This window comes from Zophobas morio, unplaced genomic scaffold, assembly GCF_036711695.1.
Source record: "Zophobas morio isolate AGI-343-1 ecotype UQ-CSIRO unplaced genomic scaffold, CSIRO_AGI_Zmor_V1 ptg000023l, whole genome shotgun sequence".
Classification (NCBI taxonomy): Eukaryota; Metazoa; Arthropoda; class Insecta; order Coleoptera; family Tenebrionidae; genus Zophobas; species Zophobas morio.
In genome coordinates, this window is record NW_026972128.1 from 9,718,644 (window position 1) to 9,741,958 (window position 23,315).

Sequence of the window (23,315 nt, forward strand, 5' to 3'; positions counted from 1 at the left end):
CATGCATGTGCGGTTACTAGAAAAATTACAACCTAGTTTGTGTAAACATTCCTTCGCATGTCTGGTGAATATTATGACACATGATATTTTATTATAAAATGTAGAACGTCTTTCATTGACCAAGAAAAGAAAATACTGCAGTAAATTATTCGCTTTGTCTGCTGTCTCAAATAGTTTAGTGTAACATTTGTAAATAGTGGGAAATATATAGGATTTTTTTGACAACAACTAATTAAAAGCTTTTTGTACTTTCTTTGTTTTTTTGTTTACAATAAGTATCAGTTTTATTTCTCCGGTTGAGAAGTTACTCGAATAAAAATTCTCTTTGTGGAGATTTTTATTATTATTTTGACTATTTTGCATATCTAATTACTTTTTAAAGGCTATCGCGTTTACTATAACCAGTAATAGCTTTAAGACACGAAATATTTTTGTTGTGGGTCAAATGATAAATAATTTGTTTCTGTTAGGGTAAATATCTTTCCATGTTTTTTAAATACATACAGATTGCCCAAAATCGCAGTATAATTAATTTTCCAAGTACAAATTCAGTTTATATTGATCTGTTTTTTAAAACTTTTTCGAATGTTTCTAATTTAGTAGTGGTAACATTTTAGATATTAAAATGAATTTAGCTGGTTATATTAGAAAAACATCCTCCACGTTACATCTGTTGACAATTTCCGTCTTTAATGGGCTTAACTATAACAAAACAATTTTAAATGTTAAATCTGTGTTATAAATTTTTTTGTGTTAAAAATTACCATAATTTCTATTGGCGTTTCTGGAAAAATGGTAGGACAAAGAAACGACACCGAAACTTACTTCTGGAAGTCAAAATCTATACCTGCATGTGTTTAAGTAATTTTAGAAAATGATCGAAAAAGTGTCAAAATTTTGAGCTTTTGAAAAAGTTGTTCAAAAATCCACAAACAATTTTGGGGTACAGATATCTAAAGACTTATACATTTTTATTGTAAATTTCGGCTTCCAAGACTTACCTTCAGTCTCATTTCTTCGATAACTCGTACGATTTTTCAAAGTTCCCATTGAAATATGGCAGTTTTTGGGATAAAAAAAAAATTCAAACCGAATATTTCGAAAATATTTTTCCGGGACCATAAATACACTATATTTTTTGAATCAGCACGTCGACATCTGTGTCTCAAAAATGTTTGTGCATTTTTGGGCAACTTATTCAAAAACTTAATTTTTCTACTCACTCTTTATGAAAATTTCGGCTATTTTTGAAAATTACGTAAAGACATTTTCTTGTAGATTTTGACTTCAAGAAATTACTTTCGATCTCATCTCTTCGATAACTCCCACCATTTTTCCACAAACACTAGAAGTAATGGCGATTTTTAGGATAAAAAAGGCTCCGTTATTAACAGACTTATGGTTTTGAAATTTTAAATATATGTTGTCCACAGCTTTCTTTATATAACGGAAGGGCAATTTTGTTAAAAACAATTTGTGATGATATTTCTCTTTTAATGTTAGTGAAATTTTTGCATAACGTATTTTTAAAAATCAATATCTCAATTATTAAAGAAAATTTCAGAGCACAGTTTTCAACAGTGTCTTCAGCTTACAAAACTCCAGAAATCGTACCAGATATATGGTCGACTTTTTTTGTTAGAAACGACACAGTAAAAAAAGCTTGTGTCGTAAAAGTTGATAACTTTTATGTTTACTATATCTCAATCCCAACAAATAAAGTCAAAACTAGACCTGGTACGATCTCTAAAGTGTTGCAAGGTGAAAACAGTGGTGAAAACCCCTTTCCAAAATTTCCTTAAATAACTGAAAATTGATTTTTTAAAATACGTGATGCCAAAATTTCAAAAACATATGATATCAAATTGTTAAAAAAAAAATATCCTCGCAGTTATGTAGTGAAAGTTGTGGACAAGTTACATTTAAAATTTCATAACAATAAGTGTGTTAATAATGGAGATATTACATTTTGAAAATATATTGAGAACACTATGCCAAACGTAGCGACTCCTCTTAACCGAATAGTTTAAATATCTTGCTTTTGACTAAGTTTAGTTTAATTATCGAAGAAATAGTGCCGAAAGTAACTTCTGGATGTCGAAATCCACAAGAAAATGTCTAAGAGTTTTTGGAAACTCGTAGAAAAAGGGTCCAAATTTTGTACCACATGTTTCTTTTATTTGATACAATCCCTGCAATTTTTTTATTTTTAAAGATAAACATATAGTTCTTGGAGCAAATGTGTCATCATTTTAAAAGATCTCTTGTGTGAATAAATAACATGAGTGCCAATTTTTCACGCTACAAGATTGTCATCAATAAATATCAATCTTTCATTTATTTTATTGAATAACTTTTTAACTATTGATTTTAGAATATTGGTTGCTTTTGAGTTTTTTTAAACAAAAAAAAATCCATTTATGGAAAAATATACCTAGTGTTCGATAAAATAAAAGTTGACGTCATTTCAGGTTTTACCGGAAGTGATAATAAAAATGTGAGGTTGCCATTACATAGATCTTTAAAAGTGATACAAATTTGCTCAAAGAACTACAGGTTTATCTTTAAGAAAAAAAAAGTTCCAGGGGTCGTATCAAATAAAAGAAACACGTATGCTTTCACCATCAAAATTATTGGTCGTTTGTCATCTAAGACTCATCTCTTTCTCAAATTTTTTAACTGCTGAAATTTGGAACATTATTGTCAAAAAAAATCTTTTTCAAATTTTGCTTTTATAAATATTTTTGAACTAAATTATTCCTGTATTATTTAGTTTAACCTAAAATTGTACTGTCCAAAAAATTATAAATCTTCTGGTGTTCCAGAAAATTGTTAAAAACTGTCAGAAAGCATTGTTTCAGCTGGTTTTAGGAAGCTTTAAAATATGCACGACCGTGAGAAGTAATCGTTACATCAGTGACGATGACGTGAGATGACATTGAAAGATTGAGAATTCTTATCAGACGCCGTTTAAATGCGAAAGAAATTTTGTTACTCTAAGGAGATACGATTTGAGATTAACCGTGTAAACTGTTTCGTTCGAGTGTTTATTTTTAAATTTTTTAAGAAATTTGTAATATAATATCTGGTGTTGATGTTACATTTAAACTGAGGTGTTCTCTCTTGGGCTTACTGAGGGACATTTAAAGGTAATTTCAGTTTAATATAATATAGTTATTTTGTAAAAAGTACAATAGTAGTTATGTTTTAAGTTATTTATTATTAAATTAAAATATCCATTTTCCAAGGAAAGTTAGGGTATATCGCGTTATGCTATCCAAACCAAGCAACCTTGGACGGGACTGGCTGTGAAACTTTTTAATATTTTAAATCTCATTTAAAATGTTAAAATCTAATCTACAAATTTCAGAATTCTGTAGGCTGTTGCAAAGTTATAAACGATACTGCATATTTTTTCGTAATTTTCCTGAAAGAAAAAAGAAAAAAGTTAAATGAGACTGAGTGGTGGAAGCTTCAAAGAAAGAACACCCTTTGTGACTGCAGTTAATCATTTTTTTATGATTTTGTTATGTTGCATAAACGTAACAGCAACATAAATACGTTATAGTTGGATTCATGTATCTTTTTACACACGTGACTAAAAGCTAACGTCCGAACTAATAACTGTTACTTTGTAGTAATTAGTCAAAAAGATGACAATGTTCATAACGTCAACATGACACAAATGTGTAAGCTCAGGCTGGTCTTTTGGTTTCGGTGCTTCCGGATTGGGACGTGATTTTGCCGGACTGGGAAGGACGCCGAGTCTTTCTTTTCGAGTTTTAATCTTCGAAACCGTTCGGCGAGTAACGCCTAGAGCATCTGCAACTCGCTAAAAATTTGAGCGAAATTATTAAGCATGAACCTTCACGTGGTTTTTACTTACTTACTCGTTCTGTACCATTTAATGAGATTAAAGGACCACCGTTTTCCTTCTCAAGAGCAAAATACTCTATAACGTTGGACACGATGTCCTGGGCACGGGAACTCAAACGTTTGCCCGTCATGTTGTAGACCAAACACGAACAAGAAATAAGATAACAAAACATAAAAAATAGGACAACGAAACAAGAATCTTAACAACCAACGAACTTTACGAAGAACTGAATAGAAAACTTGAATAGAACAACGAAAAACTGCGATTAACCACTCTGAGTAAAACCAAAAATGACAGTGACGTTTGATGAAAAATCGATGAATTATTATCAGTCACTAGATTGACTACATCAGTGCCTGTCGCACTATGTGGACGCATTTATTACGTATTTTATCTTTTTCTAATTCAAGGAACTTTGTGGAAGAGAATAACTGACGTAGAGCGTAATTTGGCCTAATTTCGGTAGACATACTATTTGTCTGGCTCTTCGTTTTTGTAATCCTTAAAACAAAGATTCTTATGGTAGGTGCTGTCTGAGCTTGTATGATACTTCGGTCACGTGTGTCAAAGGATACATGAATCCAACTATATGTAACGCTGTTATATTTACGCAACTGCTCTGTGTATAGCAAAGTGAAGTAACTTTATAAACTATTGTTCGTCATTATTTACATTTCAAAAATAAATCTGCCTGCAACAAAAATCGGCCGCAGACACGAGAACATTATTTATAATTTTTTCATGGTTTGACGGAAGTTCCGGGGTCGAGGATCCACTCGTTCGAAAAATTCAATTTTTCTTTGACGTACTTTCCCGAAAGTTTTGCAATAATTTCCCCGTAAAACAATACTAAAACACCACGGGGTAAAACCGTAACGATTAGGGGGTAACAACAAGCAAAGCGCTTGCGCTTTTCATACCGCCTACAGTGTGTTTAACTATCAGTCTACTGCAAGTCTCGCGTATTCGCTTGTGATATCAACACGAACGTTCCCTGACCCGTGTTATGTGTGAGCGGATAAATTCACGACTGACTCCCCCACAAAGTTTCCACAAAAATAGAAACCATACGACGTGATTGATTTAATTTACAACACCTTTCTGCTCGTCAAAGTGCGAAACCCGAGCATGTGACAACAGTTTCAAAGTGAACCGAACCACCACCAACATGATTTTTTAATCGAGTGTCACTACCCCGTTGGCTTTTTTGTTTTTGTTTTACGGAAGGATGGTGTAGGGTGGTAGTGGTAGAATGATGGTAGAAAAAGTTGAAGGTTTTCTAATGTATCGAAAGCCAGTGTACAGGGTTTTTCAGTATCTCGAAACGTAAGTGCTATTTCTAATAATCCATAACCTAGGCATGACATTATTTAATAATTTAGCGATTTTGATTGATCAGTTGCCTTGAAATAACCTGCATTATAAATGACACCCGTATCAATATTTTTTAAACATACATCCGACACATAAATTTAAATGTAAATTAAACATTAGTTTGCCCACTTCCTTCGACTTGTCAGATAGCAAAATAGCATTTTGCGGGATTTTATCACTCCTGCTGCTAAATATGCGATTGTTGCAATTTTGTTTCGGTATCGCGTAATTCCAAGTAAATTTTCAGTTATCGGTCTTTCACTCGCATTGTTTGCAAATGCGTGCATTTTTTATGGACCTCGAAGCGTTTTCCAAAATGTGAAACGGTGCTATTAAAAATGTATTAAGTTGGATCGGAAATATTTGGAAACAAATTAAGCTCAGCTGGTAAATTAACCACCGTTTAACCTTTCGGGCCGCATGGGCGTCGACGTTGGGGGGCAAGAGGGATCGGGCTTCGTCTTCCCTGTTCTCAAACACGAAGTAATTTTTGTAATTATGAAATAACGCCTCAACGCACGACAGCTTCCAAGTTTTAGATGAATTTAAAGTGTCTCATAATTAAATACTATGTAATTTAAAGTTCGTAAGGATGAGGCGGATCTGCGTTTTTGCCCAGATTATGTCTAATTATAAGTTGTAAACAAGACAAAAATTACGGTGGCGTTCATTTTTTCACGATTTATCGAAAATTAGAGAAATTAATTATTTAATTATGAATATGTACATCGAAAATAATAAAATGTTTGTTTTTAAAGATATAAATCGTAATAAATATTCAGAGATATGTATAATTAGTTACAGAAAATGGTGCATGAAGTTGCCAAGTCTAAATTCTTGAGGCAGGTTCTGTTTGGTCGAACTGCGACAAAATAGAGATTCTCTAGAGGTGAAACCACAACCCGAAAATCAATAAAATAAAACGGTTCTATGAAAAATACTGGGTGCTCTATAATTCCCACAGCACCGAGTATAGGTGGTGTAATTAGTAGAAAATGAAGTTTTAATTGATCACATTTGGTCTTTAATTTTACGATCATTTTACTGTTTGAAAAGTGTAGCATCAAATTAGAAACGAATTGAAAAATCAGTACATTTATTCTCACAATAGTTAATAACATTTTTATTTGTTTTGTGTTTTCTCTGTGTAGTTTTTTCAAGCCTTATTGCTACACATCGAATTAATCACTGAAACAAATTAGAAACGAACTTTTTTTAATTAAACCACTCTTAGTATTATAGTTGTTTTAGAGAAATTCAGTTTTACAGTGATAAAGGTGTCTTACCTGATTTCTAGAAGGTGAAAATTGGCTGCTGTATTATTACTGTTATTTAAATAAATGAGTTTCTATACTTTCTGCTAAACATTCTCTTCATATAATCGTAGAAATATGTCGTTGTTTAGCTGTTCGTTAGTTTGAATGTAGTACAGCTTTTTTGCGTTTCTTGTTTTTGATACACAAACAACTGTCGTTTTTACTTTTGATGTTCAGATGTGAGGAAATGATGAGACAAAATTGTACGTATAATGTTTAGGGATTGCGAAGTTTTTATTTAAAGTTTTTAACTCGCAGTTTTAAGATTAGACACAAGGGATGCAGTACTTTTTCGTCGTTTCAAAATCAAGACGAAATTTTCCCCTAGTGCAACTCGAACTTCTAAATTTTTTTTCATTTGGATAGAATACTTTTTTCATGATACGCACTGCGACTTTTAAATTAAGTAGCCAACAACACAATAAAAAAAATTTAGAATCTTCAACAGAAGTAAGTGTACTTCACAATGTACAATTAAAAAACACATATTTTAAGGTGGCTGATTTCATGTGTAATGTATTGTTTACATTTAATTTTTATGTATGCTTCCATTTAATGAAGAGGACGTTCGAGTAGTATGTTGTGTCCGCCTAGTTAAAAGCAATTTGCAATCAACTAACGTATTCCTCGACGGTAGTTGGTAACTGGAGAACACGCAGATGTATTTTATGCAAAATTGCGGATGTCTTCTGTTGAAGTTTGATCGATATAACTCCGTGGCCGCATTTAAAGATAAAATCTATTTTATAGTGTATACACCACGTACTGCTTATTTACATATTGCAAGATAATGCAATAACGCAGCGATCGTTGCTTTCGAACTAAACCAAAGCTGTTATCGCTTCCAACCCCTGACGACGCTTTAATCCGTTTTTAAATGATGGCCCCTAAAATGTGTCAGCGCCGTATTTTTCACACGTTATAAATTGTAGAACTTCTAAAGAGACAGGCCTTTAACAGACGTTTTTGTTTCGATGTTGCCCTCGTGTTCTACAATAATCATTTTTTCCAGACCCCCTTAAGCATTTTTACCAGTTGTTAACGTAAACCTCTGGGATCATAATTTTCGGGTTTGTTTAGAAAGTCGGTAGAAGAATGTCGGCGGAGTAACCAGATGCTCAAACTTGAAGTGCTGTTATTTTTCTTATCTTGTTTGAGAACGCGACGACGTTATTTATTAAAATTAAAATATGGGCGTCTTACAACAAGCGGCTTGTTGCTTGTATTAATAACGATGTTAAATAGTCTTGAGGCAGGTGCGGGTAAGCAATTGCCTCGAAAAAATTAAGCCAGTAGAACTGGAAGCCAGCAAAGTTCATAGAAGCCTGATTGGTTTAGAAAAGCGAATTATTTGAAATTATGCGTGTTTTTTTTTTGTATTATTATGTATATTTACTGAAAAAACGAATGCAAGCGTGGTTTGTCAAAAAAACTTGCGTCAAAACAGTTACAGATGTTTTGCAGTGAGCGTCAAGGTAGGTAAGACAACAAAGTTTTGAGTTAAAGAGGATATAAGAAAAGTAGATATTTTATTAATGATGATGTCGTTTTAGGAGCTATATAATTTTTCATCAGTAGGCAGGCTCCTACCAAGTTCCGAATGTCTGCAAACATATTTGCTAGTATTTTCAGGGGGTGATGTAAACTGTTGAACCAGCATGAGCCGCATTCTGGTTGGTTGCGCTTCCTAACGTGTGATTATTCACTGTAATTGTTAACTCTCATCCGTTCTGCAAAAGCATCACGTGTCTGAAAAGTTTCTTCATTAAACAGTCACGTACATAGTCGACGTAGGGCCCAAATTGAGTTTGTTGATTGTCTAAAATGTGAAAATAATCTAGTAACGAACAAATTACGAAGTATGTTTGCAGGGTGAAGTGATTACGTAATGCGAGAGTTGAGGTTTGAGGTTGGAATTTAATATGCACCCCAAAGTACAGCGTCGTCCCTTTTATTTAAACGATTACTAACCCATATTCGGCGGGGTCACACTCCAACATGTGCTCCCATAGATATCATCATTATGTTCCACAGGGTGGAACGCCCTTCTTTAGGTGATTCATCCACAATTTTTTAAAATGCGTCTTTCTGTTGCAACCCTATGTGGTAAGGCTTGATTCTGACGCACTTTTGTTGCTTCACGGAGGGGACGAAACTGGATTGAGTTACTGTTTGCTGTTTGGATGGTTTCTATCGATTTTATTTTGTGTTCTTGTGTACGAATTTTGTTTTGTACTTGGCGTTTGTTGTCTTGACTTGTTTCAATTTGTTCCATCTTTCATGAATCGTGTATGTATTTCATTGTTTTGTTTTATTTTTCTTGTCGTAAAATGTTTCTTTTTAATGAGAACATTTCGTGTTCAGGATTGCCTCCCTTTGAAAACAGATAGCCCGGTTTATCTCGAGTGTAAATTAATCGTAAAGAAAGAAAAAGTTTTACTGTTGTAAATTTGCGTTGTAAGTGCGATCTGTGTAACGTGAGTTGCATCCCTTGAATGAATTAAATTCTTGAGAAACGTGAGATTTAAATGTAAAAACAAAATTAATGATACAAAGCTTAATATGGATTTTTCCCCTGCAAGTTCGTGTAACGTTTACATATTTTTTTCTTTCTGAAGGCTTGATTGTAGCTACAATATTTTCAATTTCTTTTAAAATAATTTCACATCGTAATAGAAAAATGTATAATACCATACGGGAATAAATTGACTATGGTTTAACTTTAATAATAGTGCAATGAAAATGGAAACTATTTTCGTATATTGGATGTAATTAAACCGCTACACATACAGAGGAGTAGTTAGTAGTTGTGGTGTCAAGTAAACATCCTTGAATTCGAATTTTTGCAACTTTAGGTACGTGTGAACACATGTAAGTTTTTGACCCAAATTACTACATTAATACTTATCATTTGGGTCGACGCAGCTAGGTGGTAAATTAGCTGTGTCATTGTTTTACTTTACGTGTACACCTATCAAATTAAACAAAACAGATTTTGCTTGTGATTTTAAAGATTTTTTTATTTTCTCTATTTTTGCGTGGAAAGTTAAAATACATTTTTTTTCTTATAAAATTTGCCAATGTCCGTTAATGTTATTTCGTAAAAATGTCTTACAAATGACTCAAGAGATGTCAATTTTGTTGAATACAGTAACAGAAGCGTCTTTTTTTGTAACATCTGTTTTATATTATCGATTTCCTAAATGGCAGCATTGAGAATGGTCAATAGTTGCTCGACGATTTGGAGAATAGATTCGTCATGCACGATTATTCATCTACAAAGGCTTTCAAGTAGTAATTTTTTAACAATATACAGTTTTGTTGTTTTGTTTATGATGAAGGGATCCTAAGAACATCCATTATGGTGTCGGCTGCTGTAGTTAAATTATTAAATCTTCTACAGTAAGTAGAGTGAAATTTGTGTATGAGATGTGTATGCTTCGTCGCCTGAGAACTTGTTTGATCTACAGACCAGAGCGCTCTCAGGCCAATATCGACTTTACGAAGAACTAACCCGGTTCGACCATCTGGTCGGACTTTGCAACGAATAAGTGAACAAAATTATTCAACATCTTAACGATTTAATACATAATGTTCACGAATGACAACATTTACATTTCAAATTGTATTATCAAATGGTAAAACGCTGACCAAAATTTGTCACCAACAACGAAATGACGTAATCTTCAAATTTTATGATAGTGGAGTAATTTTAATTTTATATCTTCGGTTTACCGTTTATGAATCCGTGTTGAGTTTTTACCTTAGACGTCAAGATTTTTGGAAAAAAAAATCAACAACATTTTCCAATTTATAGTTATTGGAAGCATGTTAAATCGTTAGTCAAAATTTATCCGTTCATGCCTCCAGAAGTTGATTACAGATTTATCAAATAAATGTTATTTAAATGTTAAAAAGTAGCGTAGTCTTGCACTTGAGGTTTATAAATACGCTATTGACATTTTTCGGCTTTTCGATTTCTCGATTTTTCCACTTTAGATCTTTCAATTTTTCAATATTTCAATTTTGGACTTTTCAATTTTTCCATTCTTCAAATTTTCGATTCGTCAATTTTTTTTATTTTTCGATTTCTCAATTTTTGTCCTCTTTAATTTTACGATTTCTAAATATTTCGATTTTTCAATTCTTCAAGTTTTAACGTTTCTAAATTTTCAGTTTTCCGATGTCTGAAGTAATCTTTTTTTCATTTCCCCATTTCTCAACTTCCCAAAGTTTCTATTTTTCACTAATTCGATTTTTCTATTTCTCAATTTTTTAATTTTCTGAATTTTTAAATTTTCGATCTTCTTTTTTAAATTTTTTGATTTTTCAATTTTTTGATTTCTTGATTTATCGAATTCAGATGTTTCGATGGTTCAGCTTCTCGATTCATCATTTTTTCAATTTTTAACTTTTTTTCTTGCCTTTTGACTCCTCGATTTCTCGATGTCTCAGTTTTTGAATTTTTCGATGTTTCGATTTTTAGATTTCTCGGTTTTTCGGTTTTTTACTTTTGGGCTTTTCAATTTTTCGATTTTCCAATTTTTCGATGTTTCGATTTTTCATATATCCGATTTTTCAAATTTTTTAATTTTGAAGTTTCGATTTCTCGATTTGTAGATTTTTCAGTTTTTCGATTTTTAAATTTTAGATTTTCGAATTTTATTTTTTTGATTTTTTGATGTTTGGATTTCTCGATTTTTCAATTTTGAGATATTTCAATTGTTTATTGTTTTAGATTTTTCGATTTTTCGATTTTTTGATTTTTCAGTTCTTGAGTATTTCTATTTTTCAAAATTTTGACGTTGCAAAATTTTCAGTTTTCTGATTTCTCAATTAATCTATTTTTGATTTTCTCACTTCTCGACTTCTCCAAGTTTTGCTTTTTCAGTTCTTCAATTCTTCGAATTTTCGACTTTGCTTTTTCGTCCATTTCACAATTGTCCAATTTTTTAATTTTTCTCAATTTTTGGATATTTATTTCAATTTAGGGATTTTTCAATATTTCGTTTCTTCGACTTTTTGGTTTTTCCGGATTTTTCGATTTTTTATTTTTTGGATTTTCAGTTTTTCGATTTCTCGACTTTTCCGTTCTTCTAAATTTTAATTTTTCAATTTTTCGAATTTTTAAATTTTCGATTTTTCAATTTTTTGAGATCTCGATTTATCCAGATTCGGATGTTTTGATGTTTCGATGTTTTGATTGTTCAGTATCTCGATGTATCGATTTTTCCATTTTTAACTTTTCGATTTTGGCCTATTTCGGTTTCTCAATTTTTCGATTTTTCGACTTCTCGACTTTTCGACTCCTCGATTTCTCAATCTTTTGATTTCTCGATTTCTTGATGTTTCAGCTTTTGAATTTTTCAATGTTTCGATTTTTCGATTTTCCAATTTTTTTAATTGTCGAGTTTCGATTTTTGGATTTGTTGATTTTTCAGTTTTTCGATTTTTAAATTTTATATTTTCGAATTTTTATTTTTTTGATTTTTTGATATTTATATTTCTCCATCTTTCAATTTTACGATATTTTAATTTGTCAGTGTTTCAAATTTTAGATTTTTCGGTTTTTCAGTTCTTTAGTATTTTTCAATTTTTCAAGTTTCTGAATTTTCAGTTTTCTGATTTCTCAATTAATCTATTTTTTGATTTTCCCATTTCTCGACTTCCCAAAGTTTCGATCTTTCAATTCTTCAGTTCTTTTTCGATTTTTCAAGTTTTTGATTTTTCAATTTTTCGATTTTTTAAGTTTGCGATTTTTTGACTTTTCGATTTCCCAATATTTCAATGTTTTAATTTCCCAATTTTTTGATATTTCGTTCAATTTTGTGACTTCAATTTTTCAATTCTGCTATTTTTGAATTTTTCGATATTTGAGTTTTGACATTTTTTGGTATTTCGACTTTTCGATTTTTCGAGTTCTGGATTTTTCGATTTCTCGACATTTTACTTTTTGGATTTTCAATTTTTCGTTTTTTAAACTTTAGATTTTTCAATTTTTCGATTGTTTTGTACTTCGATTTCTCAATTTTTCAATTTTCGGTTTTTTTAATTCTCGATTTTCCAATTTTTTTTAATTTTTCGATTTTCCAATTTTTTGATATTTCGATTTTTCAATTATCCGATTGTTCAATTTCTCGATTTTGAAATTTTAGAATTCAAAGTTTTTATTTCTTTGTTATTTTTATGTTTGAATTTCTCGATTTTGTAACTTTTCGATATTCGAATTTTTCATTGTTTTAAATTTAAAATTTTTCGATTTCTCGATTTTTCAGTTCTTCAAAATTTCTAATTATCAATTTTTCGATTTTTTAATTTAGCCATCTTGGTTTTTCGATTTTTAAAATTTTTCGACTTTTCAATTTTTAGATTTCCCGATTTTTCAAGCTTTGGATTTCTCAATTTTTTCAACATTATCAGTTTTGGAAACTCTTCAATTTCTAGTTTTTTTAATTTTTCGATATTTTAGTTTTTGGATTTTTAAAATTTTTGATTCTTCGATAATAATTCACTTTTTCAATTTTTCGGTTTTTCGATCACTGAGAGCTTTTTAAGCATGTCGCATTATTGCCAAAACTAAAAGTACCAAACCCAAAAATATGTAAAAATTAATACAAAATAGAACACAATGCTTCTAAAACATAAAAATAACTGGACTTTACCGAAAAAATCTATTGCATGCTTACAGTTCCACTAGTATTGCTAATTTACGACGTTTTGTTAGTGTCAAACACAATTAAAGAATGAATTTTTGCTTAAACAAAAAAATTGTTGTTTGTCAAAATCGAGTGAAACACGTGAGATGTGATATATGTTTGTAAATAAAAGAATCTAAATAATAATTTCCCGCAGAAATTCGGAACGCTTAGGCCCGGTTTTACAATGCAAGCTTAAGCGAGGTTCAAAGATAAGCCTTGGTTCAACTGCAGTTGTCCGTTTTACAATACATGGTTCAATGTTAAACCGCGCTCAAACGAAGGCTCAGCTGAGCGCTGATGTCAGGGTGGTTTAAGCTTCGCTCAACTGTCCATAACCTCAAATGTCTGTGCTTTATCGTTTTGGTGGTGTGACAGCATTATAATTGAAGATGGAAAATTTATTAGGAGTATTAACTGACGATGAAGACGTTTTAGAAATGATAAACATATTAGAACCGGCACGTATGCGACGACCAAAAGTTTTTCAGTTGAGAGAAAATCACTTTGAAAAGTGAAATGCTGGGGAATTTTTGAAACGATTTCGTTTTTCCAAGACTGGCGTACGGTTTATTTTGCAACAAATACAGGAGCAAATTACATCGCGAACAGAAAGAAATCATGCAGTATCACTGGAGCAAATGCTACTTGTGACTTCACGTTTCCTTGCCACTGGATCTTTTCTGCAAGTTGCTGGTGACTTTATAGGGATTAGTAAAGCAACAGCTTCTCAAATAATTAATGTTTTGGGGTGTGGAAAAGACGCTTTCCAGCATTGGCTTTTGGAATTCGTTTAAAAATGTGTAAATTAGAGGCAGTGGTTGTGGCAACAGCAGTTTTACACAACATTGCAATTATTTTAAATGAAGAAGAACCGCCAGTGGACGCAGAAGAAGAAGCAGCAGTGAATTTTGTGAACGATGTTCTAATTGAAAACATTGGAGAATATAGTGGCAATTATAATCAGAACAATTTTGTACGGAACCAGTTCATCAGAGAATATTTTACTCATTTGCTTTTTTTGATTTCGTTTTTAGTTGCAGTAAATAATAAAATGTAATGTAATTATTTATTTAAGTTTTATTATTTAAAATATTAAATTTTTGGGCAATTAATATTTCAATCTTCATTTGGTGTTCTGCTTTATTACTTCTAATTCAAGTGCAGCTTTGTCTCTCATAATTTGCATTTCTAGTTCATGTTTCTCTTTCATGGCTTTTAATTTAAACTCTTGCTCCTTTTGGATGTATTCCTTTCGACTTAGTTTGACAAGTTCTTTGGCAGCGGCACATTGCTCTAAATTATCACTTGTCTGGTTTCCTTTACCTATACAAACAATACATTAATAAAGTTTTAAGACAAGTGTCAAACATTTTTTAATATAAATATATATACATATAATACCTCTACGATATGGCGTGAGTGCTGAAAATTTTTTTTGCTTCAAGATTTTGGGGGAGTATTTAGCCCAATTCCCAGTTTGACCATTTTCTACAAAAATAACCATATTTGATTATTATTAATGTTTACCACTTTCTTTATTGGGACCACTTATTTTATCCATAACAGGCACTTCTCCTGAAATTGCTCCGGTTTGATCTTTTGGCATAAAACAATCTGAAATAAAGAAAAAATAGTAAAAAAATTCCTGAATAAAGTGTATGTAAGGATAAAAAGTATTTACCATCATTTTCGTCATCAGACAGATTATACCGCTGTTACTTTGGAATGCTGAAAAGCATCAACATTTTAATTTTACAATACATATTATTCATAAAAATACTTATTACAGGTTGTTTCGGAATCGCCATCAAATTCGCTGCTATGCCCCATTGGTTTGGCCCCGAGAATTTCTTTTACAGCCACATCAACATCGGTGGCCTCAATACTTTGTTGTGACCCTCTCCCAGTACCACCGACATAGGCTTTCTCGTCAGCAAATTTTTTCGTTGTCCTCTTCTTAATGTTGTCGTACTTTTTGTTCAAAACTTTGTGATCCCGGAAGGTCTGGCCAGATAAAGAATTGAACTCTACTTCAATTTTCTTCCAACACTGATTTTTTTTTTTTTTTGATTTGCATCAGTGTTGGACAATTTACACTCCAGAATATTTCTATACTTGCTTACTAAAGATAGGAGCAAGTTTTCTTCGGATTTTGTAAAATTCGGAGCACGTGTATTACTCATCTGAAACGAAATGTTAAAAACCATCATAATCATCTACTATTAACGAGCAAATGTTACATATACACATATACGTACCCCAGTAACGCAAAAAACTAATTACTTTGCAGAATTTGTCACAAATAATTTATAATAATGTGACATGATGACATAGATGACAACAACAACACACTTCCAACGTGCTCCCAACGTGGTCTCAACTGTCAGATTCTCGGGTGCGCGCTACCAACCTAAGGAAATTTGTGGTTCAGCTGAACCGGACGATAGCGGTGTTTGTAAAACGGACGCATGAATTGAACCTCAGTTCAGTTGAACTCAAGTTCAGTTGAACTCGTGTTGAACCGGACATTTGTAAAACCGGGCCTTAGAGTCGACATTGGCCTGAGCGCGCTCCGGTCTGTGGATCAAACAAGTTCTCAATCGACGACGTGTAAATAAAATTGAAATATTGTTTTTACCACCCGAGCGTAAGCTAAGGAAGTATTGTAATAGGGTCCATCCGACAGTGGCCAATTTCATGCTCTCTGGACGTGTTATGACCCCTAGAGTACGAAACAATAGATATTTTCCAAAGCTGCTGGACCAATTGTGGTCAAATTTTAGATGTAAGTATGTTATGAATATCGCCCCCCTCTTCCAACAATTTGATGACGTCATCTCAAAAGTTAATATTATTTAAATGTTAATACAATAATATACTGCTGCACTTGTGGTTTATGAAGCCGTTTTGAGTTTTTTCCATAGGCGTCCAAAAACGGGGGCCTTTTTCTCTTATACTGTGACTAGGATTATTTTATAGCAATAATGCCTTACGAACTTTGATTTTTACTGCTAGAGCGTAAGCTACTGAAGGATTGTAATTGTGGTAAATGGTTACTTTGTATGTGTTCTGCACCCGTGTAATGGGACTCGCTAGTTTTGGAAATCATCTGTCTGAAGAGAGTTCAGTTGGAAACAGGAAACTTGCATTTTCGTGTTTTTGTCAGTTATAAAATGTCAAGGAAACAATTAATTTTGAAGTTGTCTTTACGAAGAAAACGTGCCTAATTAAGTAAGTAGATGCGGTGTTTGAAAAGCAAGAGAGAAATTACAAAATGATGTAGGCTTTTTTAAATTTCGGTTTTATCACACACTATCGAACTCACTCTATGCCATATTGATCTTCTTGCCGAATGGAAATGGTGGTTTGACTTCTGAATTATTGCAAACTGCCGGCTATTATTTTAACGTAAGGCTCGCTTTGATAACGCTACAGAACGAATTTTGAATAACTTTTTTTTAACTTAGAAAAAAAGTTATTTCAATTTTTAAATAAACCCAGGATGTTAGTACGCATAATCTTAATATTTAATACGACACAAACGTTATTATTGCTTCATTATTATGAAGATTGCGTTTATTACACCGTTTAAACTTCAATTTTAACTTTCAACAGGAACTGACGTTGAAGCGGTATTCTCGTAACTTTCTGATTTAGAATTTCTATCGTCGGATGAGCATAACTATCAGGGAAACCGGCATATTAGTGGCAACGTATTTGTTGCGTATTTACTACATAGTTGTAAAATTTAAATACTAATGAAACGTAAATTACGCGAGAATGTTACCACAAGCAAATGTCTCGTAGTAATTTTAACGTTGAACTATAAAACTGAGTTATTTATTTTATAATAATTTGTGTAACGAGGGTTTTTTGTCAAAATAAAAAACAAGCGGCAAATATGGGACAAAAATGAGAAATTATGCAGCAAAATGATTTAGCCGCAAATATAATTTTGCGTGGTTTCACCCTAACCGCACCCTTTTCACCTTGCATGTGTTGATATTATTCACACACCGGCGAATTCTCTTCCCTGAATACCTGTGGACACAAATAATGTTTATCGCAATCGTGTTACTTTTACTCCCATGTTTCGTCAAGAAAACAACGTATGTTTAATAATTGCAACGCAGTGGTGATTAATAGGAGACAGAACGAACTTACAACACTCGTTCCTTAATGATTCACGCTACTTTATGTTTATTTACTATTTATAGTTGATATGCTTAATCTACTCCGATAATTCATACAAACAGCAGTAAGGCCACAGATTTGCACGAAAACAGGATATCCACAAGGTACTGTTATCTTATTCCGTCACTCCATATTTTTCTTCGACACCCATTATATTTTTATTGAGCCAATTATAAAATAATGTTATTCAGTGACCTTTCGTTGATACGCATTAAAAAAAGGTCAACTGTTTCAGTTGCAATGATGGGGTTGTTCAAAGATCGTTTCTGTCCTTCGTTGATTCACTTAAGTAAAACTAATCTGTAATCACGTTGTCGAGTTGCAATCCGAAACACGGAGACGAATCGTCGCCGAATGTAAATTTACCAAATTGACTGTAAGTCAGGAAAAGCATCAGGCAGCTTCCCAGAGGATCCAGAACGAAGCGAGATGGGATGAAAGCGTCGCCACCGCCATCGCCACCACCACACCCGCCGGCGAAATCAATATCGGTGTCTAGGTTGGGGATGACGCCGACCCATTTATCAACAATACACATTTTATTAATTAAAAAAGAGATGTGTTTGTTTATCCCTCGGGTCGAGATTACATCGATTAAAATGGGAGGAACAAACATCGTAAAAGCTCCATGTTCTTGAACGACGTGGCTCTATGACCCGGGTTTTTTCTTTGCATCCATATGTATCCAATTGTGAACTAAGAAACTTAAATTCTTACTTGTTAGTTGTACAACAGGTGGCAATATGGGTTAATACGGTTGTGCGTTCATTTTCATGTACCAAACTGCGTTTTCATTTTCAAAGTCAAGTCGGATCGTAATTTATTCATCAGTTGCTATCCCAGTTGAACTGGTTTAATTGATACCAAGTTGCAGAAGAAAAATATGGCAGATATAGCAGATTAGATTGATACGAATTTTATTTGCACTGTGAACGATATAAAAAGTAAAAATATGTATTTTTCAATTCAATGTGGATTTCAAACGTAGGATATTAAGTCGCTTTGTTCGTACTTTCCGAGACTATTGACATAAGGAACGAAGCTTTTATGGAATCAAAAATCTATACGATCGTTATATATTTGACCGAGTTGTTTAATCTTTTTGTTTTTCTTGTCGTTTGCCCCAGCGTGTAGGGAATTTCGCATGTTACGTTCTTTAATCCAGAATTTGATGAATCTCCTTTTAATTTGTATGGTTTAATGTATTTTCTTTGTTGATAATCCGTATCTTATTGTCAACCTCCGACAGTTTATTTTTTAACTTGCATTGAAATTTTGAGACTTTTTAATTTTAAATATTTTTCGTTCCACCGAACGGCTAATTTCACATTTACTCGATATGGCACAGCTTCTAGAATGTGAAAAAATATGTCTCCCGTTTTCGTCTGTCTGTTGTCTGTTTGAGAGTTTGTCAGACAAACACTCTCCGAAATTACTAAACAGGTCGCTGTGAAATTTTAGATTGTTTTAAGCATATAATGGAGATTAACCGTTAACCAACATTTATATGAATCCCCACCAAAAATTTGTTGACGTCACCTCAACATTTTGCCAAGTAAAATAGTTTGTGTGTATGCTTACGATATATTAATCTGTCCTATTTTAAATTGAGTTCATTTAGATGTTTGGCAAACAATTAAAAATTGTAACACTCCTGAGCGATATATAATCTGAGTATAGTAATCGAGTCCATCGGGTGACTTGCCAGTTTCATGTTTTCCCGATGTTTCATGATCCCCAGAGTATGAAAAAAGTTATCTCCCGTTTCCGTCCGACTGTTTTTCTGTCGGTCTGTCTGTCATCTGTGACGATTTTTATTAGGAACGTTGTCTCGGAAACTACTGGAGCGATTGTTATCAAATTTTGTATGTATATTAAGAATATCATGTAGATGGTAAAACGCTAACCAAAATTTGGCTAATTATCCCCACCAACAATTTGATGACGTCCGCTGACATTAACATTACCAGAATTGTATGAAATAATATACTCCTGTGAATGTCCACGGCTAGCTTGAAATTTTTTTAACTCAAAAGTGCTTGATTTTTTTGCACAGTATAGTCTCGTTAAGTTGGGTAAACATTTTAGACCCAAAAAGAAAAAAATCGTTAGGGCCGTTTTTGAAATATTTCCAAAATATTGTTTTTTTTTTGTATCAAAGGTCCAATTTTGAGGGTAAGTATGTGAATTCGAATGTGATTTAAACGTGTAAATAAAACACAAATTTAAACATGGAGGCTATTGTATTCGCAAAGGGCACGTAACAATTTTGTAGAATAATTCGAGTTATTTTTGGGTACTTTATATTTTGTCCACGTCTCATTAAAGTCAAGATAAAACTGATTTTGCCTCTATTAATCTTCTAGAAACTTGTGAAATTTAAGAGTGTTAAAATGCAAAAGTGAAAAACTCAACTCAAAAATGCTGAATATGTTTCACTGTACTTTAGGTACGAGGGAAGTTCTGTCGAAACAGCTTCCAACCATTTTTTTTTATTATTATTAATTTAGTGTCATAAAATGATTTACGAATGAACGGTCATTAAATCTACTTAAGTTGTAATTATGATCATTCTTGAGATTTCTCTATGGAGATAAACTATTCTAAAACAAATCAACTTCTAAAAGGCGAGCGTAGCGAGAGAGAGAGAGAGAGAGATAAGTCCCACAGATCAAAAGATTCTTTAAACAACAAAATTGTGCTTAATAATTTAGCTTCTCGGACACAGCAATAAATATTTTTTTAAATTACACCTGAACTACACTTTTAGAATGCGAACGCAGCGAGCACGTTCAGGTTGCTGGGTTTTCCGGACTTATATAATTTTGAATAAGACCTAAATGTGCTCGCTGCACTCGTTTTCTGAATCTTCTTTTATTGAATCAAACTTTTTTTCTATTTTTTTCATGGTCTGTTTGAAACATTTTTGTGTGTGTACCAATGACACTAAACTGTAACAATGTTTGACATATTTTTGACACACAACAAAACGATTCAAAGTCCAGCCAACTCAACTAAACAGATCTGATTCTATGGAATTCACTAAAACATGTTTTTTTTAAAAAACGGCTCTAGCGATTTTTTTCATTTTTTGTTAAAAAGGTTCACAAAACTTAAAGAAACTATGCTATGCAAAAAAATTAGAAGTGCAAGCACTTTTCAGTTAAAAGTATTTCAAGTTAACCGTGTGTGGTTTACGAAATTATTTTGATTTTGTTTAGCAGGCTCATTCAAATAAAAAAAAAATATGGGTGATATTCTTCCGAAAACACTTCAAGTTAAGCATGTTATTATTGCTGAGAGGTTATTTTTCCCGTTGGTTGTTTGCTTTAAAAAATTTATATTGTCCGTACTTCTGCTGGGGTGTTATTTATGCCGCTGGTTTTTACTTTATACAGGTTATCACGAAACAAATATAGCAGAATTTAATTTTATAATTTCTCAATAAGATAATAAGCTAATAAGAATTCATTCATTTTTCACTTGAAAAGTTACGGTTATGATCATTATCATTTTCACAGATAGATGAAAGTTTTAAAATTGATGAAAGTCATAAGCAGTCGTAGATTTTGGATTACCCAGTTTTCGTTTTCGTTACTAAAATTGAAGAAGAAGAACCGGTTTTCAGGAATTTGGTGATTGTATTTGCAATATCCCAGTATCTAAGTTTATTTGTAACGAACACTTGAGAAATTCCTTGTGGAATGCCTGTTTCTCACAAAACTTGTTTTTGAGTTACATTGAGCATTTGATGTAATCTATTAGTCAAGGGAGATAATTGTTTTTAAAATAGCAGGTAAGCCTTGAGCTGTCATTCCAGTAGCAAAATTAAGTATCACTCTGTAAAGCTTTTGCCAAAACAAACATATTGTATACCATCACTTCCAATCAGCGTTTTCAACATCAAGGTGAATTTCACCTTTTATTTAAAAAAAATAACAAAGTTAACTGAAATATTTTTTCATTTATTGAACATATTGAAAACGAGATATTTGTTTTCACAAACTGGTAATTTCGTTTAATTAAATTTAAAAGAAAAACAACTGTAAGGAGTTAGTCGTTCGATAATAAACTCTGTAATGTTAAAAAAAGACAAACACATTTTATTAATTAAGAAAGAACTCTGTTTGTTGATCCTTGATTAATCCCAATCTCGTTAAAATCGATTAAAATAGAAGGAAGCAAACATCGTAAAAGCTGGCTGTTGCTCTTCTAAAACAACATTGGATCTAATTACATCGCTGCTATAGTTACAAGGAACATCGTTAGTGTTCTTATCTGGGAATTTATTTTTCGTGGTGCAGAGATCGACAAGCCACAACTCTGCGTTCCAACCAACTCGAGTCCTTATCAGAAAAGCTGCGAGTACTAAAATGCGCTAGCAACTTCCGGAACCGGAAATTAAATGCATCTTGCTGCCTTCCTTTGTTGTCAACTGTGTTATTATCAGAGGGCTTCTTCAGTCGGATGTTTATCAAATCGATAGTGGTTCTTATCGTGAGAATGTGTGAAAATGGAATGCTGGTCATAATAAGCAAAATGTGGTTAATAACCAAGATAATTTGCATTAACTACACGTTTGTATGCCGTTATGCTTAAAATTTTTATCGTAAATTATTGCAGACGCATAAATTATCACACATTTGGAACACCGGAGCTGTGTTTGATTAAATCGGTTAATTATGGCAGCATTTTGAATGAATAAATGAACGTTTTTGTGAATTTGTGTAATGATATTAGCTGTGCCTACCCGCATTAATAATGTAAATTGAATATCTTTTTGTAAATAAGAGAACAAGACGATTAATTTATGAAGAAAAGGTCGACAAAGTGGGATCAAATTATATGAGATGCTAAAAGGAGGGCAGCTCCGATGACCCTTGTGGAAATTACAGCAATACGGGTGTAAATATTCGTATAATGTAATTCTCGGCTTCTGGGCTAGATTCCACGTTTTTGTTTATGGCAGAGGGTGCATTAGAACCGTCCTATTTCTTGTATTGCTTTGTTACTGGATTTATTTTAGGGTCAAATTGCCGACGTAAAAGAGGTGCTTAAAAAAACGAAAACTCATTTACAGTGGTAATAACATTAAATGAAAAATATTGTAAACAAATTAATTATTCATAGTCCCAACTGGACGAACACCATTGCATTCTATCGTGCTTCGGGTTAATCTTTATAGGTCAATATTATGTGAACATTAAGCATATCAGTGTTAAATACACGTATGACGTCTATATACGTTGATTGTAGGTCGTGGTATTCGTGATCATTTCGGAATATACCACAATTGATGGTCAAACCGAGAAACTCCTGAATCTTTCATATTTAGAGAAACATCGCTTTTTGTTTTTCCTTCCCGAGCGAACAAACGGGCGACCATACTCCACAAAGGACATCTTTGCGTAATTTTCCTATTGGATTCATGTTGTTTTAAGATATACAGCATATTGGCTACATGTGATTTATTTATTCATCCGCCATAGAAGATTGATGACGTCATCGTAAAAATATTCTTAAAGAATGTGCTGTTTCATTTGTTTTGAAATATTTTTATTTTTTATTGTTTCATCGTATCTCATAAAAAAATTCAGAGACACGAATTTATCGATAATCTCAGAAGTGATTCACATAATTTTCCTGGATTCTCTTGAATTGGGTTGAATAGCCATTACGGTATTAGACGTAAATTTGCAATGAATATTATCATTTCCGAGAGTTTGACGTACAACCTGAATACATAGGTGTCAAATGTATTTGTAAAATTGTCGAGGAGGAAATTTAATAGAGAGGTAATCAGGTCGCAAGTTCTTTTCTTTGAGACGAGCTTGATTTCATCGTCGTTAAACATGT

At 32.6% G+C, this 23,315-nt stretch overlaps 2 protein-coding genes across 4 annotated transcripts in view; one reads left to right on the forward strand and one right to left on the reverse strand.

Annotated features, from left to right (window-relative positions):
* LOC135134734 (focal adhesion kinase 1) overlaps positions 1 to 23,315 on the forward strand; it is a 68,496-nt gene that overhangs the window by 7,949 nt on the left and 37,232 nt on the right. Inside the window, exon 1 of one of the 2 annotated variants that reach the window (XM_064063527.1) lies at positions 4,824 to 5,203. The exons of the other annotated variant lie outside the window; for it this stretch is intronic. Coding sequence (XP_063919597.1) covers positions 5,130 to 5,203 — 74 coding nt within the window. The 5' untranslated portion in view covers positions 4,824 to 5,129. Of the gene's footprint in view, positions 1 to 4,823; positions 5,204 to 23,315 lie in introns of those variants that run through there. 2 annotated transcript variants of the gene reach the window in all.
* Positions 14,318 to 15,810, reverse strand: LOC135134426 (uncharacterized). Of its 2 annotated transcripts, XM_064063105.1 has the most exons (5): positions 15,524 to 15,810; positions 15,053 to 15,448; positions 14,947 to 14,993; positions 14,667 to 14,879; positions 14,318 to 14,588 (listed from the first exon to the last, which is right to left on the reverse strand). In XM_064063105.1, the coding sequence occupies exons 4-5, from the start codon at positions 14,767 to 14,769 to the stop codon at positions 14,389 to 14,391; spliced, it is 303 nt and encodes a 100-aa protein (XP_063919175.1). In that variant the 5' UTR covers positions 14,770 to 14,879; positions 14,947 to 14,993; positions 15,053 to 15,448; positions 15,524 to 15,810; the 3' UTR covers positions 14,318 to 14,388. The 2 variants fall into 2 exon arrangements, with proteins under 2 accessions (XP_063919175.1, XP_063919176.1); XM_064063106.1 differs by having other exon boundaries at positions 15,053 to 15,810.